The sequence below is a fragment of the Nicotiana sylvestris genome, chromosome 8 (genome assembly GCF_000393655.2).
Source record: "Nicotiana sylvestris chromosome 8, ASM39365v2, whole genome shotgun sequence".
Taxonomy (NCBI): Eukaryota; Viridiplantae; Streptophyta; class Magnoliopsida; order Solanales; family Solanaceae; genus Nicotiana; species Nicotiana sylvestris.
Window position 1 is genome coordinate 159,933,579 of NC_091064.1, and position 18,477 is coordinate 159,952,055.

The 18,477-nt window shown below is 36.9% G+C and overlaps 1 protein-coding gene across 1 annotated transcript; it reads left to right on the plus strand.

The window, feature by feature from the left end:
• The first annotated feature begins 8,193 nt into the window (after positions 1–8,193).
• Positions 8,194–11,708, plus strand: LOC104249666 (aquaporin TIP4-1). Its single transcript, XM_009806139.2, has 3 exons — positions 8,194–8,472; positions 10,407–10,648; positions 11,175–11,708. The coding sequence occupies exons 1-3, from the start codon at positions 8,346–8,348 to the stop codon at positions 11,547–11,549; spliced, it is 744 nt and encodes a 247-aa protein (XP_009804441.1). The 5' UTR covers positions 8,194–8,345; the 3' UTR covers positions 11,550–11,708.
• The last annotated feature ends 6,769 nt before the right edge of the window (positions 11,709–18,477 follow it).

An 18,477-nucleotide genomic window follows, 5' to 3' on the forward strand; every position in this document is an offset into this window, starting at 1 on the left:
GATGATTGTATTGTTGATATTATTTTGTTATTGAACACTTTTATTGTTGTAATTGTGGGTTGCGTTGTTGTTGTGGTTGTTATTAGTGTTGTTGTTGTGGTAGACGTTGGTTAATTGTTGTTGTTGTTGGTTAATTATGGTTCAATGGCAGCAATGTAATGCTGCCATTATATGATGGTTATTGGTTGTAATTGGCAGGTGGTGTAGCTTAAAAGCAGTCATATTCTGTCAGGTTTTTACCCTGAAAACTAACCGACTTCTGACTGATTTCGGTCGGAATTCTCATATTAAAACCCACAAATTCATAATTTCCAACCGACATCGGTCGGTAATTTCAACGTGCAATCTGCAGAAATTTAAAATTACCGACCGAATTCGGTCGAAAATAACCTTATTTATTTATTAATTTATTTTTAATGATTCCGACCGATTTCGGTCGGTCTATTAAAATTTAAAAAGAAAAGCAAAATTATCAAATAATTATATTTCTGTCCGAAATCGATCACTCTTTTGAAAAATAAATAAAAAATAATTTACATATTACCGACCAATTTTGGTCGGTATACTTATTTGTTCAACAAAAATTATCAGATAAAGTGGTCAAATTTTGGTTGAATTAACCGACCGACTTCGGTCGAAAATTGCGACCTTCTTCGGTTGCCACACCTTAGCGACCACTATTTTTTCGACGAATTAAAATCGGTCGTTGTCCTATATTTTTGACCGATCTCGGTCGGTTTTCTTGGACGATTTTTGGCAGTTTTCTGGTGGTGGTTAATTCCTTTAGGTTTATGTGAATTTTTTAGAAGAATAATTAAATTCTTGAAGGAAAATAGAGTTGTAGCAACGTTGAGTAATTGTTTGTTTGTTTGGAGTGGGGGGAACACATGAAACATGGGAATTGGGGGGAGGTGGGGGTGGGGAGAGTAGCATAGAACATTATTTTGCTAAAAAAGATTTTCTTCTCTTTAACCAAATACTAAAATATGTTTTCCGAAAAAAGTTTTTCATTCACTAACCAAACATAGGAAAATAAGTGATAACACTATTCATTTTCTAGAAAAATATTTTCCAAGAAAAATATTTTTCTTCGTACCAAATACACCCGTACTTCTAATAGTTTTACTGATATACATTTTATCGAATTAGTCAGCTTTGTAAGAAGAAAATTCATAAAATAGTTTGTCGTTCATGCGAGGCACAACATGCGTCTTCAAAATATTTCTTAAAACTTTACTGTTACATGCCTTCATTCTATTTCTGTAAATTTTTTAGATATTTTTTATCATTTTTGTTTAAATAATGTACATTATTTAATTATAAGTTAAAGATTCTCTGTTTCCTTCTCAAGGATTATACATCGAATGATTAAGTATCTATTCCTCTGACAGAAATATAAATAAGATAGAAATAGAGAAATTAAGAAAGTCCAGCTACTTCCCACATGGATGCAAATTCATTAGTTCTATTCTACGGCACTATATGTGAAAACTATAGAAATTAAAAGAAAAGCCCTATTGAACCAAAAAAAGAAAAAAGAAAAGCCCTATGTCAAACATCACATGAATGAGTAAGCATTGACGAGTCTTTAAAGTAATATTGTAGGACAATAGTTTTATTGGTGAGGTGGTGTACATCAAAAATTATAATTATAATTAACAAGCAGGGCAGAGCTAGAGTGTTAGGTACTGGTATAGCTTTTACTGACGAACTACGAGTTTAATAGAAGTTCAAATTGCCCACAAGAGTTGATTGAGTTAGTTGGGTGAGTGGTTTCCCACATGAAAAACCTGAGATCGATTCCCTTCTCCAGCAGCCTCCTCAGTCAGAGCCCGTCGCACCGGGCTTACCTAATGCGGTTTATATTTCCTGTGTGGTTTGCGAGCTATTGCATAATGAGCAGGTTACCCAGTGCGGACCCGAAGAGTAGCGGTTGCGAGTTTTCCTAGAAAAAAATTAATAAGTTTGAAACTATAAATGTCACGACCCGGATTTCCCACCCTCGGGGGTCGTGATGGCGCCTACTCGTAGAAGCTAGGCTAGCCACGAAATATAGAAATTCTAACTCTTTCATTTTTTCCCCATCCTTTTAACGAGTTGAATTAATAGGTGATCAACATTTAAATAATATGGAACGATGAAATTAAGCGGAAGACTTAGACTAATATAATACCAAAATCAGTACGAAAATGCCAACATGCGTCTCTACCCAAAAGTCGGTGTCACAATATCCACGGGCTGTCTATGAATACTACATACAAACGTCTGAACAAGGAAATACCGTCTGTCTCGGAAACAAGTGAAAACAGAACATATAAATAGATAGAAGAGAACGCCGGGCCTGCGGACGCCTGCAGGACTATCTCGGGATCTCTGAGTGGACTGAAGGCTGGCTCCCCAAGTGCTACTGCCCAAATGCTGCTCTGGTATCTGCACATAGTGCAGAGTATAGCATCAGCACAACCGACCTCATGTGCTGGTAAGTGTCTGGCCTAACCCCGGTGAGGTAGTGACGAGGCTACGACCAGACTCTAGATAAACTTGTGCAGTTATATAATATACAGCGGGAAATAAACAGGAATAAACAATTTGAATGGGAGGGGGTACATGCTATGGGGAAAATATCAAATCCAGGAGAAACTTAAGAGAAATATGAGAAAACGATTCAAGATCTACAACAAGACATTAATAATACTGTTGCGGCGCGCAACCCGATCCCTTATCATTTAACACTGTTGCAGCGTGCAACCCGATCCATTTATATCACTGTTGCGGCGTGAAACCTGATCCAATATAATATTTGTTGCGGCGTGCAACCTGATCCATATATAATAATGTCGTGGCGTGCAACCCGATCCAATATAATATTTGTTGCGGCGTGCAACCCGATCCATATATAATAATATTGCGGTGCACAACCCGTTCCAAATATATAGTCAACAATAATCATAACCATAGTCCCGGCAAGGGATCAATAACGAGTTACACTATCCCGGCAAGGGAATCGACAACATAAATAAATATGTCTCGGCCAGAGAGAAATAACTATAACCAATCTTAATCCAACATCTAACCATTTCAGCTATCACCAATACTCAAACTTCGTAATTCCCACAAAAACAAACTTATTCCTTGCTCACTATCGAGAGCCATCAATTAAAGCGTCCGTAATATCATTTAAGAACACAACAAGTTGCAATTTAAGACTCACGGTCATGCTCGACAGCAACGTATAGATACTCGTCACCATGTCTATACATCGTACTCAACCAGAAGCAAATAGAAAATAGGGCACAACTCCTAATCCCTCAAGCTAAGGTTAGACCAAACACTTACCTCGATACCACGAACACAACTCAAGTTTCAATTATAGCTTTACCCCTCGATTCCACCGCCAATTCGCTCGTATCTAGTCACAAGTTACTTAATTACATCAATAAATGCTAAGAGAATCAATTCGAATGCATGAAAATGAATTTCCCAAAGTTTTACCCAAAAAGTTAAAAATCACCCCCGAGCCCACATGGTCAAAACCCGAGGTTCGAACCAAAACCCGATTACCCATTCCCCCACGAACCCAAATATATAATTTGTTTTGAAATTGGACCTCAAATCGAAGTCCAAATCCCCAATTTTTGAAAAACCTAGGTTCTACCCAAAACACCCAATTTCCCCCATGAAAATCATTGATTTTAAGTTGAAATCATGTTAAAAGATGTTATTGATTGAAGGAAATGAGTTAAAATTAACTTACAATCGATTTAGAAGAAGAGTTGTTCTTGAAAAATCGCCCTAGGGAGTTTGTGTTTTGACAAGATGTGAAAAATGAGTTTAAAATCGTCTAAGTAAAAAGTTGCATGTCGCAGTTATGGGAAATGCGAACAGGGGTTCGCAATTGCGAACCCCGACCTCTGCTAACTTGGGAATTGCGAAATAGGGCTCGCATTTGCGAACCCTTCCGGGAAAACTGGACTTTCGCATTTGCGACTTGGGAATTGCGAAGAAAGAGTCGCATTTGCGATCCAAGGCTGAGCAGGGGAATTTCGCATTTGCGATCGAAGCCTCGCATTTGCGAGCAAGACATGCCTGGGCTGGTTTCGCATTTGCGATCCAGCCTTCGCATTTGCGAGCCAGGCTTCGCATCTGGGCACACCAGCTAAAATCTGCAACTTTCTAAGTCTAAAAATCCACCTCCTAGCCTATCCAAAACTCACCCGAGCCCTCGGGGCTCCAAACCAAATATACACACAACCTCAAAAATATCATACGGACTTATTCGCGTAATAAAATCACCAAAATAACATCATGAACGTCGAATTAAACCTCAAGATCAATGTAATTTCTCAAAACTTCTTAAATATCAAATTTTGCATTTAAGGTCTGAATCACGTCAAACAGATTCCGTTTCTTACCAATTTTCACAGAATTATCTTAAATCATATATAAGACCTGTACCGGGCGCCAGAACTAAAATACGGGTCCGATACCAACATGTTATAATCAAAATTCATTTCCAAAACCTTTAAACCATTTCAGAAAATAATTTTCTTTAAAAATTCATTTCTCGGGCTTGGGACCTCGGAATTCGATTCCGGGCATACGCCCAAGTCCCATATTTTCCTGCGGACCCTCTGGGACCGTCAAATCTCAGGTCCGGGTCCGTTTACCCAAAGCGTTGACCGAAGTCAACTTAATTCATTTTATAGTCAAAAGTTATCATTTTTCACAGATTTTTGCATATAGGCTTTCCGGCTACGCGCCCGGACTGCGCACGCAAATCGAGGTGATGCTAGAAAAGTTTTTTAAGACCTCGGAACGTATAATTTCATTTTAAAACAAGTGATGACCTCTTGGGTCATCACAATAAACTTCAAATTCTCGCACCATCTTTGTTAACAAGCGCCCCTCTGTCTTTTATCCTTTGGAATAGTTCTATGTTTGTCACTTACAAAAGGTTCTATACCATGTATATTTCCTAGAGTTCTCATGTTTGTATAAATAAGCAATCAGTGTTTATAGCTGTAAGTTATGGCACACCAATCTTTTCTTCATTTATGGTCTTTATTCACTCAAGAAAAGGCAAAGAGAAAGATACTACCAGAAAAGTAAGAAGTGGAAATCATTACCTATTTCGGAGTCCAACTGTAGATGAATAGGAGAATATGAAAGAAATTAAAACGGAATATGCTATGGAATAATTTTCCTCAAATCTTTAACTGGATATGATGATACAATAGTCCAATGTTTAGGATATATTATTGTTTACAGATCAGTGGACGCAGTAAGAAGAATACAGATCAGGAATTTGTCAAACAAAAGAAGATGCTATTATGACGACAATGGCGTATGCAGAAATTTTTGCAAAGCGGTGTCACCATTAGACGTGAATAAATAAATAAATAAATATAATATCATATTTTACAAAACAACCAATAAAAAATAATTACAACTAACGAAGAAAGCAGCAGCGTCCCTCCGATTTAAAAATTGTATTGTGCTGGTCTCTTTAGTTAGGACTTAGGATACTTTTTAGATGGGGCATAAAAGTTATTTTAAAACATAAAATGAGCCTATGGAAGTTCGAACTCACAGCCTCACATAGAATTCTTCAACCTCTGACCCAAGCTATAAAGCTCTTCGTGACAAGTGGTGTCACTTTATTTGTTTTTATCTTTTTCTTATTTCTTCATTTGAATTATATACAAATAATTCGTAAAGATTTTCGACGAAACGGTGTCAAGTGACATCGCTTGGGCTAAGGTAGACCCGTCCCTCGTGAAAACATTTACCCAAACTTGGCCTCCTAATTTGTTTAGTTTTTTATTATTGTCTCAAAAATAAAAATAAAAACTAGGGATGATGTTTAGTTTGCACTAAACTATACAGCTATTGGATTCTAGTAAATGTGTCTCACTTGCAGATTCATGGAATCAACTTTATTAAAAAGGAGAGGTTGCTATTGGCCTTGCAAAGTCAATGGAAGCATATGCTTTCAATTGATAACTTAGGCAGGCCTATTTAAATGACAAAATTGAATAAAAACAAGAAAAGTGATAGAGAAAAAAAAGAAATGAAGAAGACGACACCAAATGACACACTAACCAAACATACTTATTGGTGTATGCCAATTTTGGTGATCAGCTTTTGCTAAGGGGATAAAAGGAGCAACGGGCATCTATGATTGAACTCGAGCTTCATAAAGAATTCAAATCCAACTATGTAGTCTGATTATTGGTTGGAAACTTGTCATTGATAATGGGCAAGTAATTAAACTATTTTTGTAACCAAAAAAATTACGTATTTAATTTTATATAAGTATCATGAAAAATTATTAATCTATCTTTTGTAACCAAAAAGTAATTTAATTTTTCCTAAGTTTCACATTTTCTATGATACCTAGGCAAAATTGAATCACATTTCGGTTACAAAAAATTATTTTTGGCTTTCTGTGATACTTTAGGCAAAGCTGGATGATTTTTTTGTCACAAAAAAGAGTTTAGTAACTTTCTGTAATATTTAGAAAATGTTGAGTGATTTTTTGTTACAAAAAATATTTTAATAACTTTAGTGTATAACAAATTACCGGTTTGCACATATTTGTTGGATTAATTTTTGGCGCTTATCGCTGTTATATATGGCCATTTTACTATCATTGACCACAAGAATATAATGCACTTTTCTTGAAAGGTTCATCGTTGGATTACGATTTCAATTATCTTTTGTATTATGATAGAGATTCCCATAATTGTTGACTAGCTTGTCTCTTGTTAATGTGATAAATTGAAAAAGTCTTTAGTGGAGGAGAAAATGAATGTGCCCCAATTAATGGACCTCATACTTTCTAATCAAGCAATGTGACGCACGTCTTTAATTTACATCTTTTATTGAGAAATAAAAGTTAGTTTAGTGAGAGAAGTTACAAAATTTAAACATATGTTTACCGTGAAAATGGTAATAACAATTAAATTTGATTTTATGATTCTAAAAATACGTGATTTATTTTTATGCTAGTTGTAAGGCAAGAGATGCTAAAGTAAGAGACTAGAAAGCAAGATTAAAGCTTAGAGACGATGTGATAATCGAACCGAGAGGCTGGAGGTCGGGGCGTCGAGCAGCCGTATATGAGGCCTCGAGGTCGAGTCTGGAGGCCGGCTTATGGCAATCGAGGAGGGACTAGCAGATATGAGGATTAAAATGATAGCTCCGCATGATCAATGATAAGCAATAAATGAAGAACAACGGATAGAACACAACAAATGTAAGCAATAAATGAGAGTAATGGGAGCGAGAGAATATGTTAGGGAGCAAAAAGAATGTTCTTGTGTATTTAGTATTGAACAACAAATATCTACAAAATAACAAGGATCCTCTTTATATACGAGGGTGAATCCTAACATAGTACAAATGCATTAATTACAAAGATATGACGATGGTACAACTAGTTAATGCCTTGATTTGTTTTTTGGACTAGTCCACTAGACTTTGTCAGCCCTATTTATGTGCCTTGGGAACTCCCCGCTTTCTCTCCGTAACCATCGGTCTGTACTGCCCCGAGGTCGAGCGTCGATGGCCCTCGAGGGATGAAACTCGGCCGTAGTCTCGAGCCTTCGAGACGTGCTTACAAGGCGTCGTAGCAGTAGAAAATTGGACTCTTCGATTACCGTATACAACATAATATGTACAATTTTTTTTTATGTTTATAAAGTCTAAAGTATGTTAATTTTTTCCCCAGAAATCTGATATTTCCATTCTATAAGCTTGACAGGAATCAAAACAAAAAACAAGTAAATTTGAGAATGGCGTGTAGTTTTTGCTTATTTAGTGTACTTTTTATGAGAATTAGTAATGAAAGTAGCTTCAACTTATAGTTTTCCTTTTTCATTTAATACTAAGATCAAATTAAATGTTTACCCTTTTTATGTTCATGGATGCTACAGTATAAGTTTTTTTCAAATCTTTATGATCGTTCAGCAATCAAAAAGAAATCATGCAAAAATTTGCTCCAATTTATTTCTTTGTTGCACTTTACAAATTACAAAACAGGTCAACTCTACAATTATTTTTGTTTTTTGTCTTTTATTCTTTTTTCTTTTTAAATTAAGAGCCTAATTAATTTGTCATTTCGTTATTAGAATATCGTTTTCACCACTACTTGCCAAACCATAAGTCTACCTTACGAGCATGGCATTGGATGTCACAATTGTATATAAATACCTGTACGTGGTCCGGTCCTCCATTTCAGAACCAAAGCAAACCATAGCCATTCCTCATTTCTTTTCTTCTTAGTTTTTAATTAGCCTTTCATTTGTCTGCAAATTTATCAGTGTTTGATCAGAAAAGGGCCAATGGCGAAGATTGCTGTTGGAAATAGCCGTGAGGCTATTCAGCCAGACTGCATCCAAGCACTTATTGTTGAGTTTATTGTCACTTTTCTCTTTGTTTTTGCTGGTGTTGGATCTGCCATGGCTGCCAGTAAGTTGCATCAATTATATGTCTTTTTTTTCCCCTTCCATTATCACAAGTGATAAAGAGAGTTTGAGGGAGATTGAACTTGGTTACTTGAATTGGAGATCAAATTGATATTATTGTCCATTTTTTTGGGTTGTGCATTTCTCTGTTTTTTTTTTTTGAGTTTATACTATTGCCTTTTTAGAATTGGCATAAATGGTTAGATAACATTTGATTGATTATTTTGGTTTATGTTTTATTTTTTGGTCATTTGGGTTTCCATGTACTTTTAAGATGCCAGCTTCTTTAAAGAAATAAAAAAGTATAGTAGTATTGAGCAGTGAGAATAATCTATGATCTAGAATTAAGAACGAGTGTAATCTTATTTATGTATACATTTTAAACTTTTTTTTATATAGACAAAATACATAACTTGCCCCTTAAACTATTGACCAAATCCCTGTTACACACTTTCTGACTATAAAAATTATCTTACACACTTAACCTTTTCAGAATATGTCTAATACACACCTCTTTTTTCTTGATCAGTTTACCAAAAGATGTGTAATGTCACGCACCAATAAAGTCATGACATGTGTCATTATTATTTTTTAAAAAGAAAAATATTTAAAATTACTCTTATACCCCCAATTTGAAAATCCTTTTAACTTCTCCATCTTCTACTGCCGTGCGCCGTCGATGGCACCACAAGAAAAAAGCCATAACCACTGCTTATTAGCTTCACCCATATTCAATTTTGCATTGATTCCTCCATAGCAAACCCAAGACCGAGAATAGAAGAGATGAAAACTGAAATTACAACTCCTATGTTTTTCATTTTCCTCTTCTATTTTCGGATCTCATACTACACCCAAACAAAGTAAATCAAAGTCAATTTTTCGTTTCCATGGATTAAACAACTTTATTATGAATAGATCTCAAACCTACCCTTATAGGAAGGAAACTGAGTTGGGATTTTATAATTTTAGTCATTCTCATGAAATATTAAAAAAATTCTTTTTTTATTTATGTACAGATTAAATAGTTTGTGGGTTTTAATGACAGAAAAAGAAGCGACAGAAGTTTGAAAGACAATTTTAAACAAAATTTATAGCACTTCCTTTAAATTATTTACCATGAGTTTTGCGAATTTTTGAAATTTCAGAGAAAGAGACGAAACAGAATGGGTGTTTGGGGAAGGCCGGAGAGGAAGGAGGCGGGTCCTAGTAGTTTGGTTAAGACAGGAGACAGAGATTATTAGTTTGGAAACTTTTTTTATTTGATAAAAATGGAAAATAAAAGAAATACACGCGCTCATTATTTTTGTTAAAGCACGCGCGAGACACGTATCAAAAAAGGTGTGTATTAGACACACTTTGAAAAGGTTGAGTGTGTAGAATGATTTTCGGGGTCAGAAAGTGTGTAACAGAGATTTGATCCATAGGTTGAGGGGTAACTTATGTATTTTGCCTTTTATATACTACTCCTTCCGTTTCAATTTATGTGAACCCATTTGACTGAGCACGGAGTTTAAGAAAAGAGAGAAGACTTTTGAACTTGTGGTGTAAAATGAGGCACATATATTTTGTGTGGCTATAAATTATTGCATAAAGGTAAATTGTTTCCAAATAAGGAAAAGGATCATTCTTTTTGGCACGGACCAAAAAGGAAATAAGTTCACATAAATTGAAACGGAGGGAGCATGTGTTATTTGCGGTTGACATGAATTTAGTACTTTAATTGGTTTAGTAGATTCTTTTGATAACCTATATTGAAGGGATACCGATCATTTGTGTAAAATCCTTTTTTGGCTGATCATGTAAAATCCAGTCATAAATCCGCTAACCAAGGTATGAACTATGAAATGAATGATTTAAATACAAATTAAATAGCTAATGATGTATTGAAATTTGAAAGTGAAGCAATGGGTTTGATAAAGTGTTGAATATTGAAAACAGATAAGCTAAATGGAGATCCACTAGTGAGCTTATTTTTTGTGGCAATGGCACATGCATTGGTGGTGGCTGTGACAATCTCTGCTGGCTTCCGAATCTCTGGTGGGCACCTCAACCCCGCTGTCACGCTTGGCCTTTGTATGGGTGGTCATATCACTGTCTTCAGATCAATCCTTTACTGGATTGACCAATTATTGGCTTCTGTTGCTGCTTGTGCTTTGCTCAATTACGTCACTGCTGGGTTGGTTAGTAATTAGCTACTACTACTACAACTAGTAGCAAACTTTTTGTCCATCTAAACAATTCCATTCAACATATTCATTTGGTGTCCATCTATATATGCTTCTGAGAGAACGTGTTTCATTACATATTATACATGGATTAGGTTTTAAGAAATCAGACTTTAACTCTCTTGAAATCTTGAATGTGTCAATAAATCATTGATTTTTACTAATTAACTCTTGTTTATTCTTCCATCAACCTGTAAACAGAGTGCCTGCCGATTGGTGCCCGGTTTTAGTTGAAATAATGAAATTGCCTATATATCATATCCTATAGAAATGCAAGAGCAAAGAGATTCCTCGTTTTACTGTCACCTTTTTTACATAAATTAAAGAAATAAATTGATATACTTACTCGAATGTGTCAGGGCTTGAGCATCTTTTTTACTAGTTCTAGTACTAGATACTACATAGTCACACCGGTTACCGGTGGCATAAGGTCCTTATCTCATCTTTTTGTATTTTGATCTTTAATGATGTATTTTTGCAGGAAACACCAGTTCACACACTAGCAAATGGAGTGAGCTATAGTCAAGGGATAATTATGGAGGTGATTTTGACATTTTCTCTATTGTTCACTGTCTATACAACCATTGTGGACCCCAAGAAGGGAGTTCTTGAAGGGATGGGCCCACTTCTAACTGGGCTTGTGGTTGGGGCCAACATCATGGCTGGAGGGCCTTTTTCAGGAGCTTCAATGAACCCAGCAAGATCATTTGGGCCGGCTTTTGTGAGTGGAATCTGGACTGACCACTGGGTTTACTGGGTTGGGCCTTTGATTGGTGGTGGGCTTGCTGGCTTTATCTGTGAAAACTTTTTCATTGTTAGAACTCATGTTCCTCTTCCTAGTGATGAATCTTTCTAGGTTTTGTATCAAATGCCCTCTTCCTATTGTGCAGTATTGATGTGGTTTTGCTAGTATTTCTTGCTATGCATGTACTATTTTCTATGTTTCCTTTTTGTAAGTTTATATGTAATAACACTATCTATGCAATTGTGTATCTAACTCCTTCGATTATTCCCATATTTTTAATTGTTCGTTCCAACATTAAGCTAAGGTAACAATTTTGTTTTTTGAATAACATATCACCCGGGTTAGGTGATATGGTTTTATTTTAGGTGTCAAATGTACCAAATTAATGAGAAATCAAACTTGTTTATTCAAATTTAGAACGTCAAATTAGAAACTCATATAAGGTCTATAATTAGATTCTCAAATCTTGGGAAAGTATTAAGCGTGACCCAAATTTGCATGAGGCCTACATCTATAACCAATCGTGATATCTCTTCCTTTTTCTTTTTCTCTTTATGTATTGCTCAAACGGGACAAGAGTTCCTCTCTTAATTTATTTTTAACATCAGGACAGAATCATGTCCTCCACTTGATTTTATCTTTCAACTGGTCAACTCTTATACCTAAAAATAAAAATAAAAAAAAAACTCTTATACGATCCCTATGACGCGACCCTTGCAATTTACTACGTATATGTTTTTGTCGGACGAACTGTATGGGCTAAAGACATTCTCTGAAGATTTTCCATACATATATATATATATATATATATATATATATATATATATATATATATATATATACTAGTAAGGTGAACATGAGCGAAGAATCTAAGATGGTAACAGGCCACTCTTCCTTGGGATGATAGGCGAGCATGGAGCTAAATGATTTAAGATGGTAACATGCTACTTTTCCTTGGGGATAATAGGCGGACAATGAAGTTAAAATCCATTATTGTACAAAGGCTTAATGAACTTTCGGTAGCAGAGCATCACTTCTGCTTCTATTGAAATACCCTTTTTCTATGAAAAAAGCCTGTATGTATCAATAATTCTGATTTTACGTATGGACACTTTCTCATTTTTGACTTATTGACAATTTAATTTGCCAATCATGCTCTAAGAGTTATCAGGAACTATTTAATGCAGAGAACGAAAAAGACGTAAGCATTTTGTGCAAGCAGTAAAGAGTTGGGTCTTTGCTTTATAATTACGACCTAGCATTTTACCCCAATTTTTAATGACACAATTTTTTCAGTTTCATTAAGTTATTTTGGTCAATATGTCTCAAAATAGTTAACTCTTCTAGAGTGGGGGAGGTCCAAAACTCTAAGCTCCATAAGTTCAAAGCCAGAAAAGAAGGCCTAATATGATGGCCTAGAAACAGCTTGCACTAACCCATTGCCAAAACAAAACTCATGGTCCAATCTTGTGGCTCAATGAAGTGCACATTTTTTTGTATGGCTTTGGGAGTAGAGTAACCGTTGGGCTCATTAGTGTTCCCATAACTCAATGTAGTAGCTTTGTGACCTGTGTATTTAAGATTTTACAGAATGAGAAATTGTTAAAGAAAATAAATGACTAGCAATATAAATAAAGACAGAACCAACCTTTCATATAAATAGCAATGTAAACCCTCAAAAAAGGGTATATGCATAGTGGCAATGCCAAAATGACAAAAAAAAATCATCACAAGCTATAGGTGTATGGTTCATTAAGAGACACATTTTTGTTTATACAAAGGACTCCAGATAAAAATTCATCTAAAATAAATATAACTCAAAAAAAAAAAAAAAAGAATTTTCCCAGTAACTATTACGTGTGTTTGTATTGTGAGACTATTCAAAAGATCGTATGATAGAATAATAAATCTTTAATAAAAATGGACTTATCAAAATGAAATCCACAAATTTGATACTGAAAATCTGCATGAAATGCACTTCATTTATGAATTATCAAACCTTCAGCCCTGAAAGTCCGTGGCTCAACTGCCATGCTTTTTTCGATCGGTTGGATCAGAAGTCCAATCACCCTTGCAAGGATAAGATCTAGTGTATAACAATATACACCTAAACCAAAAAATGTTATACAATTAATGCATATAAACTGTATCACACAAGTATTATCTTCCTCATATAACCACAAAATCGATTGTAGCTGGAAACTGAAAAGTATACTGTTGTATACTCGAAGGAAAAGAGAAACCCAGGGGAAAGAAATAGAATAAGTAGATAAAAACTGAAATCTTGTCAAGGATGACATAATTTCAAATAAGAAGTTCCTCTACACACTGCCATGGTTACTCTTAAGATTATGGACACATTCCTTTATGAAGCACAAAGGCAAGGCATAATTTACTTCTATATGACATCTTGTGGCAAAGAAGCCTTCAACTCTGCATCTGCTGCTGCTCTATCTCCACATGACATTTTATCACCTCAAGTACTTCCCTCACTTCTTTTGCACATATTGAACTTCCATATGATTGTATCAAGTATGAATTTTACTTCAATTATGCAATCTAGAAGCATGAAAATGTGAATCATAAGATGCCACAAATCCAAACATGGAAATACCTTGTTCGAGCAAATACACATGCCAACCAGTCCATGGTGAACTGAAGGCACAGTCCACAGAAAAATCTGCCAGACGACATGGAAAAAAAAATAAAACGATCTCAAAATGCAATTAAAATGCATTACAGCTACATGGATATCTAATTGGCCAAAATATCGAGAAAGTAAGATGTCACCAGCGTCTTCTATGTGAACAAAAGTTAATTCTCAAGTGTTCTGCTAAAATTGATTTTTTTTCTTCTTTTTTTCCTTAGAGTAGATTCCCACAACATCAGATGAATACCAGAAACAGAAGAGTTGGACCTCATGTTCAAGTTTTCATTCAAATGTAAAACCATACTTGCGGGACTGATTTCAACTTCCACTTCATGAAAGACAGTATATTATGATATCTTAAATGGAGACTTTCTTATATACATAGGAGAAGAAGATACCAAATCTCATAGAGTGACTTCAGGTTCTTTCAGCTGTCACAGCAGTGAGTAGAGGATAGTAGAGGATCAGATCCATCAATCTTATTTGCCTTCCTGCTCCCAAAAAATATAAAACAAAAATAACAACAGTGGCTCATAGATTGCCATATTTATCATGTTAGCAGGTCAATATATAATCAAAGCTGGGAAAAATTTATCAACAGGCCCGACGTCTCTTCTATCGGTTATTTTGTTCTATTATCATTGTATCCGAGATAGACAGTTTTCCTTCTTTCAAACGTTTGTATGTAGTAATTATAGATAGTCCGTAAAAGTTGTGACACCAGTTTCTGGGTAGAGGCATATGTTGATTTCTGAATTATTTTGGTTTATTTTGTTTAAGTCTTCCGCTTAATCTCATATTCCGCTATTAGTTAAATGTTTGTCACATGTTAAAGCAAGTTGTTAAAGGGATTAAAACAAAGAAGTAAAGAATTTTCTAAATTTCACGGCTTGCCTAGCTTCTATGGGTAGGTGCCATCACGACTCCCGAGGGTGGAAAAATTCGGGTCATGACACTTGTCATCGCCACCATTGCTTTCAAAACCAGAGCCGGGGAACGTCTCCTCATTTACCTTACTTTATCCGAAGTAGCTATAAGTGCAGTCTTGATTCGAGAAAAAAAACGCAATCCCCCATCTATTATATTAGCAATCCCCCATCAAAACATCACTTGACACTGAGAAGAGGTATCCTCACCTCGAGAAACTGGCGCTGGCCTTAGTCGTAGCTTCATGTAAGCTTAGATCGTATTTCCAATGCCATCCCATCTCGGTTGTCATGACTTTTCCCCTGAGAAGCATTTTGTATAAACCCGAGCTATTGGGAAGGCTGGCCAAACGGCTCATCGAGCTAAGCGAGCACGATATCACGTACCAACCGCGAACAACAATAAGTTGTAAGTGCTCGCTGACTTCGTCGCCGACTTCAACGCAAAAGTAATGCCCGAAGTCGAAAGAGAAGCCGCTCAAACTTCCCCCCAAGCACAAGGCCTCTAGGTTCTATAAACCGATGGCGCATTCAACATTTCAAGGTCCGGAATGGGACTCGTACTCTAAGTCCCAGCATACGAAGTAATCCGCCAATCCATAAGGTGCCCAGATATGACTAACAACGAGGCTGAGTATGAGGCCATAATTGCAGGTTTGAGACTAGCCTCAAGTACGGGGAAAAACAGTTAAAACTATGTTGTGATTCCCAACTCGTAGTCAACCAAGTCATCTGGACTTACAAAATCAAAGAACAAAGATTACAAACTATCAGACTGAAATCTACAAGCTGCTGCCCGAGTTCGATGAATGTCAGCTCGACCGAATTCCCCAAGCACAGAACGTTGATACGGACGGCCTTGCTAAACTAGCCGCAACCAACAAAAGCATCGCAACCGGAGACAAAAACGTAATCTACCTCCTCACCTCATGCAAATTATTACATATTTGCATGACGACACAATCCTAGATAATAAAAATGAAGCCAAGAAACTGAAAATACAAGCGGCCAGGTACAATATCATCCACAACAACCTGTATAAGATAACTTATGGCGGCCCTCTAGCAAAATGCTTGGGCCCAAACCAGACGCGGAAGAGGTCCGCGAGGGCCATTATGGAGCTCACTCCGGCAATCGGGCTGGGGTCAAATGCCTCATACGGGCAGGATATTACTGGCCCACTATGAAAAAGGAGGCCGCAGACTTCTTGAAAAAATACGAGGGAAGCCAAAAATATGCTCTGATGATTCACCAAGTAGGAGAATACCTCCACTCGGTTTTTTGAGAATTGGCGTATCAAAAGAATACTCTCGATGCCATACCATCCCGCGGGCAATGGACAAGCAGAGTCCTCCAACAAGTCGATACTGAACACCGTGAAGATAAAACTTGAAGACGCCAAGGGATTGTGGCAGAAATATTACCAGAAGTACTGTGAGCCTATCGAACAACGCCGAAAACGAGCATAGGAGAGGCACCCTACTCTTTGGTCTATGGGATCGACGTAGTAATACCAGTCGAGGTCGGAGTTCCCAGCCTAAGGTACTTCCATGAGAGCAGTACAAGCAATAAGAAAGCAGAAGGCACGATCTCGACGAAGTCGAAGAACGAAGAGACATAGACAATGTAAGAATCATCTTCCAAAAATAGCACGCAGAACGCTGTTATAACAAGAAAGCAAGATTCAGGCCGCTCAATGTCGGGGACTACATGCTTAAAGCTAAAACACAAGTAGGTAAAGATCCACGGGAAGGCAGGCTGGGAATAAATTAGGATGGTCCATACAAAATCACGGCAAGAGCGAACAAAGGGTCAATCAAACTAGAAACAATGGAAGGAAAGATACTACCAAACAACTAGAATATTACCCACCTTAAGTACTTCAACTTTTAAGAGAAAGCATCCCCCAAGTCGTACTCTTTTTTTCCTCACTTGAGTTTTTTCCCAATTGGATTTTCTCAAGGAGGTTTTTAACGAGGCGACGAAGGGAAAACTTCAAGTTGAAGTACTCAAAGATGGGAACGGGACGTCTAGTTGATTGCTCGACCTCTTAAGCACTCTCCAGGTCAACTAATAAAGGGACTAGATAGACTGGGACTGGGACTTGAACGCCAGCGAACGCCCGAAAATTTGTAAATTTCTCTAAATGTATGACCAAAGCAACAATGTTTGAAGTTTATTGTTTTCTCTCCAAGTGTATGACCAAAGCAACAATTCTTAAAGTTTATGGTTTCGACAAACTTCGCACTTATCGGCACATCTTTCTAAATTTAGGTTATGTTCGACCTTGTTCAAACTAACACCTAGCGGACCTCGGCCATAATTAAATTTAAGTTATGTTCGACCTTGTTCGAACTAAAACCTACCGACCCTTGACCATAATTTAATTTAGGTTATGTTCGACCTTGTTTGGACTAACACCTACCGACCCTCGACCATAACTAAATTTAGGTTATGTTCGACCTTGTCCGAACTAACACCTACCGTCCCTCGGCCATAATTAAATTTAGGTTATGTTCGACCTTGTACGAAATAACACCTAGCGGCCCTCAGCCATAATTAAATTCAGGTTATGTTTGACCTCGTTCGAATTACTGGCCCTCGACCATAATTAAATTCAAGTTATGTTCGACTTCGTTCGAACTAACACCTACTGGCCCTCAACCATAATTAAATTCAGGTTATGTTCGACCCTGTTCGAATTAACAACTATTGGCCCTCGGCAATAATTAAATTCAGGTTTTGTTCAACTTCGTTCGAACTAACACCTACTGGCCCTCAGCCATAATTAAACTCAGGATATGTTCGACCTTATTCACACTAACACCTACTAGCCCTCATCCATAATTAAATTTAGGTTATGTTCGACCTCGTTCGAACTAACACCTACTGGCCCTCGACCATAATTAAGTTCAGGTTATATTCGACCTTGCTCGAACTAACACCTGCCGGCCCTTGGCCATAATTAAAGCCTTGTTTGAACAAACTCCCACCAACCTCTGGCCGACATTCGCTAGTAAGTGATCACGGTTAGAAAATCAAGGCAAACAAGCGACATAATTAAAAAACATACAAATGCAAAAATGAACCACATAAAGAGAATTAGATGTAAAAAATGAAGTTTGCATTTCATAATTGAAATATTTTTACAAAGGCTCATGAAGACGCCACCAACTACACATAAAAATATACAAAAAAACAAAAGAGAAAACTACTGGCCACCACCAACACGGGCTTCGACATCCCTGCCGTCTTGCCCCTCAACAGTGTCGCCCCCTTGACCATCAGCACCCTAACCATCGTCGCCTTCACCCTCAGGATATGCAGCATCATACCAGGAATTCTCCTCGAGCTGATCTATACCTTCGTCCCCCTCCTCCTCACCGGCCTCTGGCGTAGCAGGGTCATACCTGCAAGCAACTTAAGCTTCCGGGCCTTAACAGAAGTATCTTCAAAGGCAACC

Excerpts from the sequence above, each read along its gene's own strand:
- LOC104249666 (XM_009806139.2), top strand. The coding sequence starts at position 8,346 with ATGGCGAAGATTGCTGTTGGAAATAGCCGTGAGGCTATTCAGCCAGAC. Across the intron at positions 8,473-10,406 it reads TGGATCTGCCATGGCTGCCA|ATAAGCTAAATGGAGATCCA; the intron begins GTAAGTTGCATC and ends TATTGAAAACAG. Across the intron at positions 10,649-11,174 it reads ATTACGTCACTGCTGGGTTG|GAAACACCAGTTCACACACT; the intron begins GTTAGTAATTAG and ends GTATTTTTGCAG.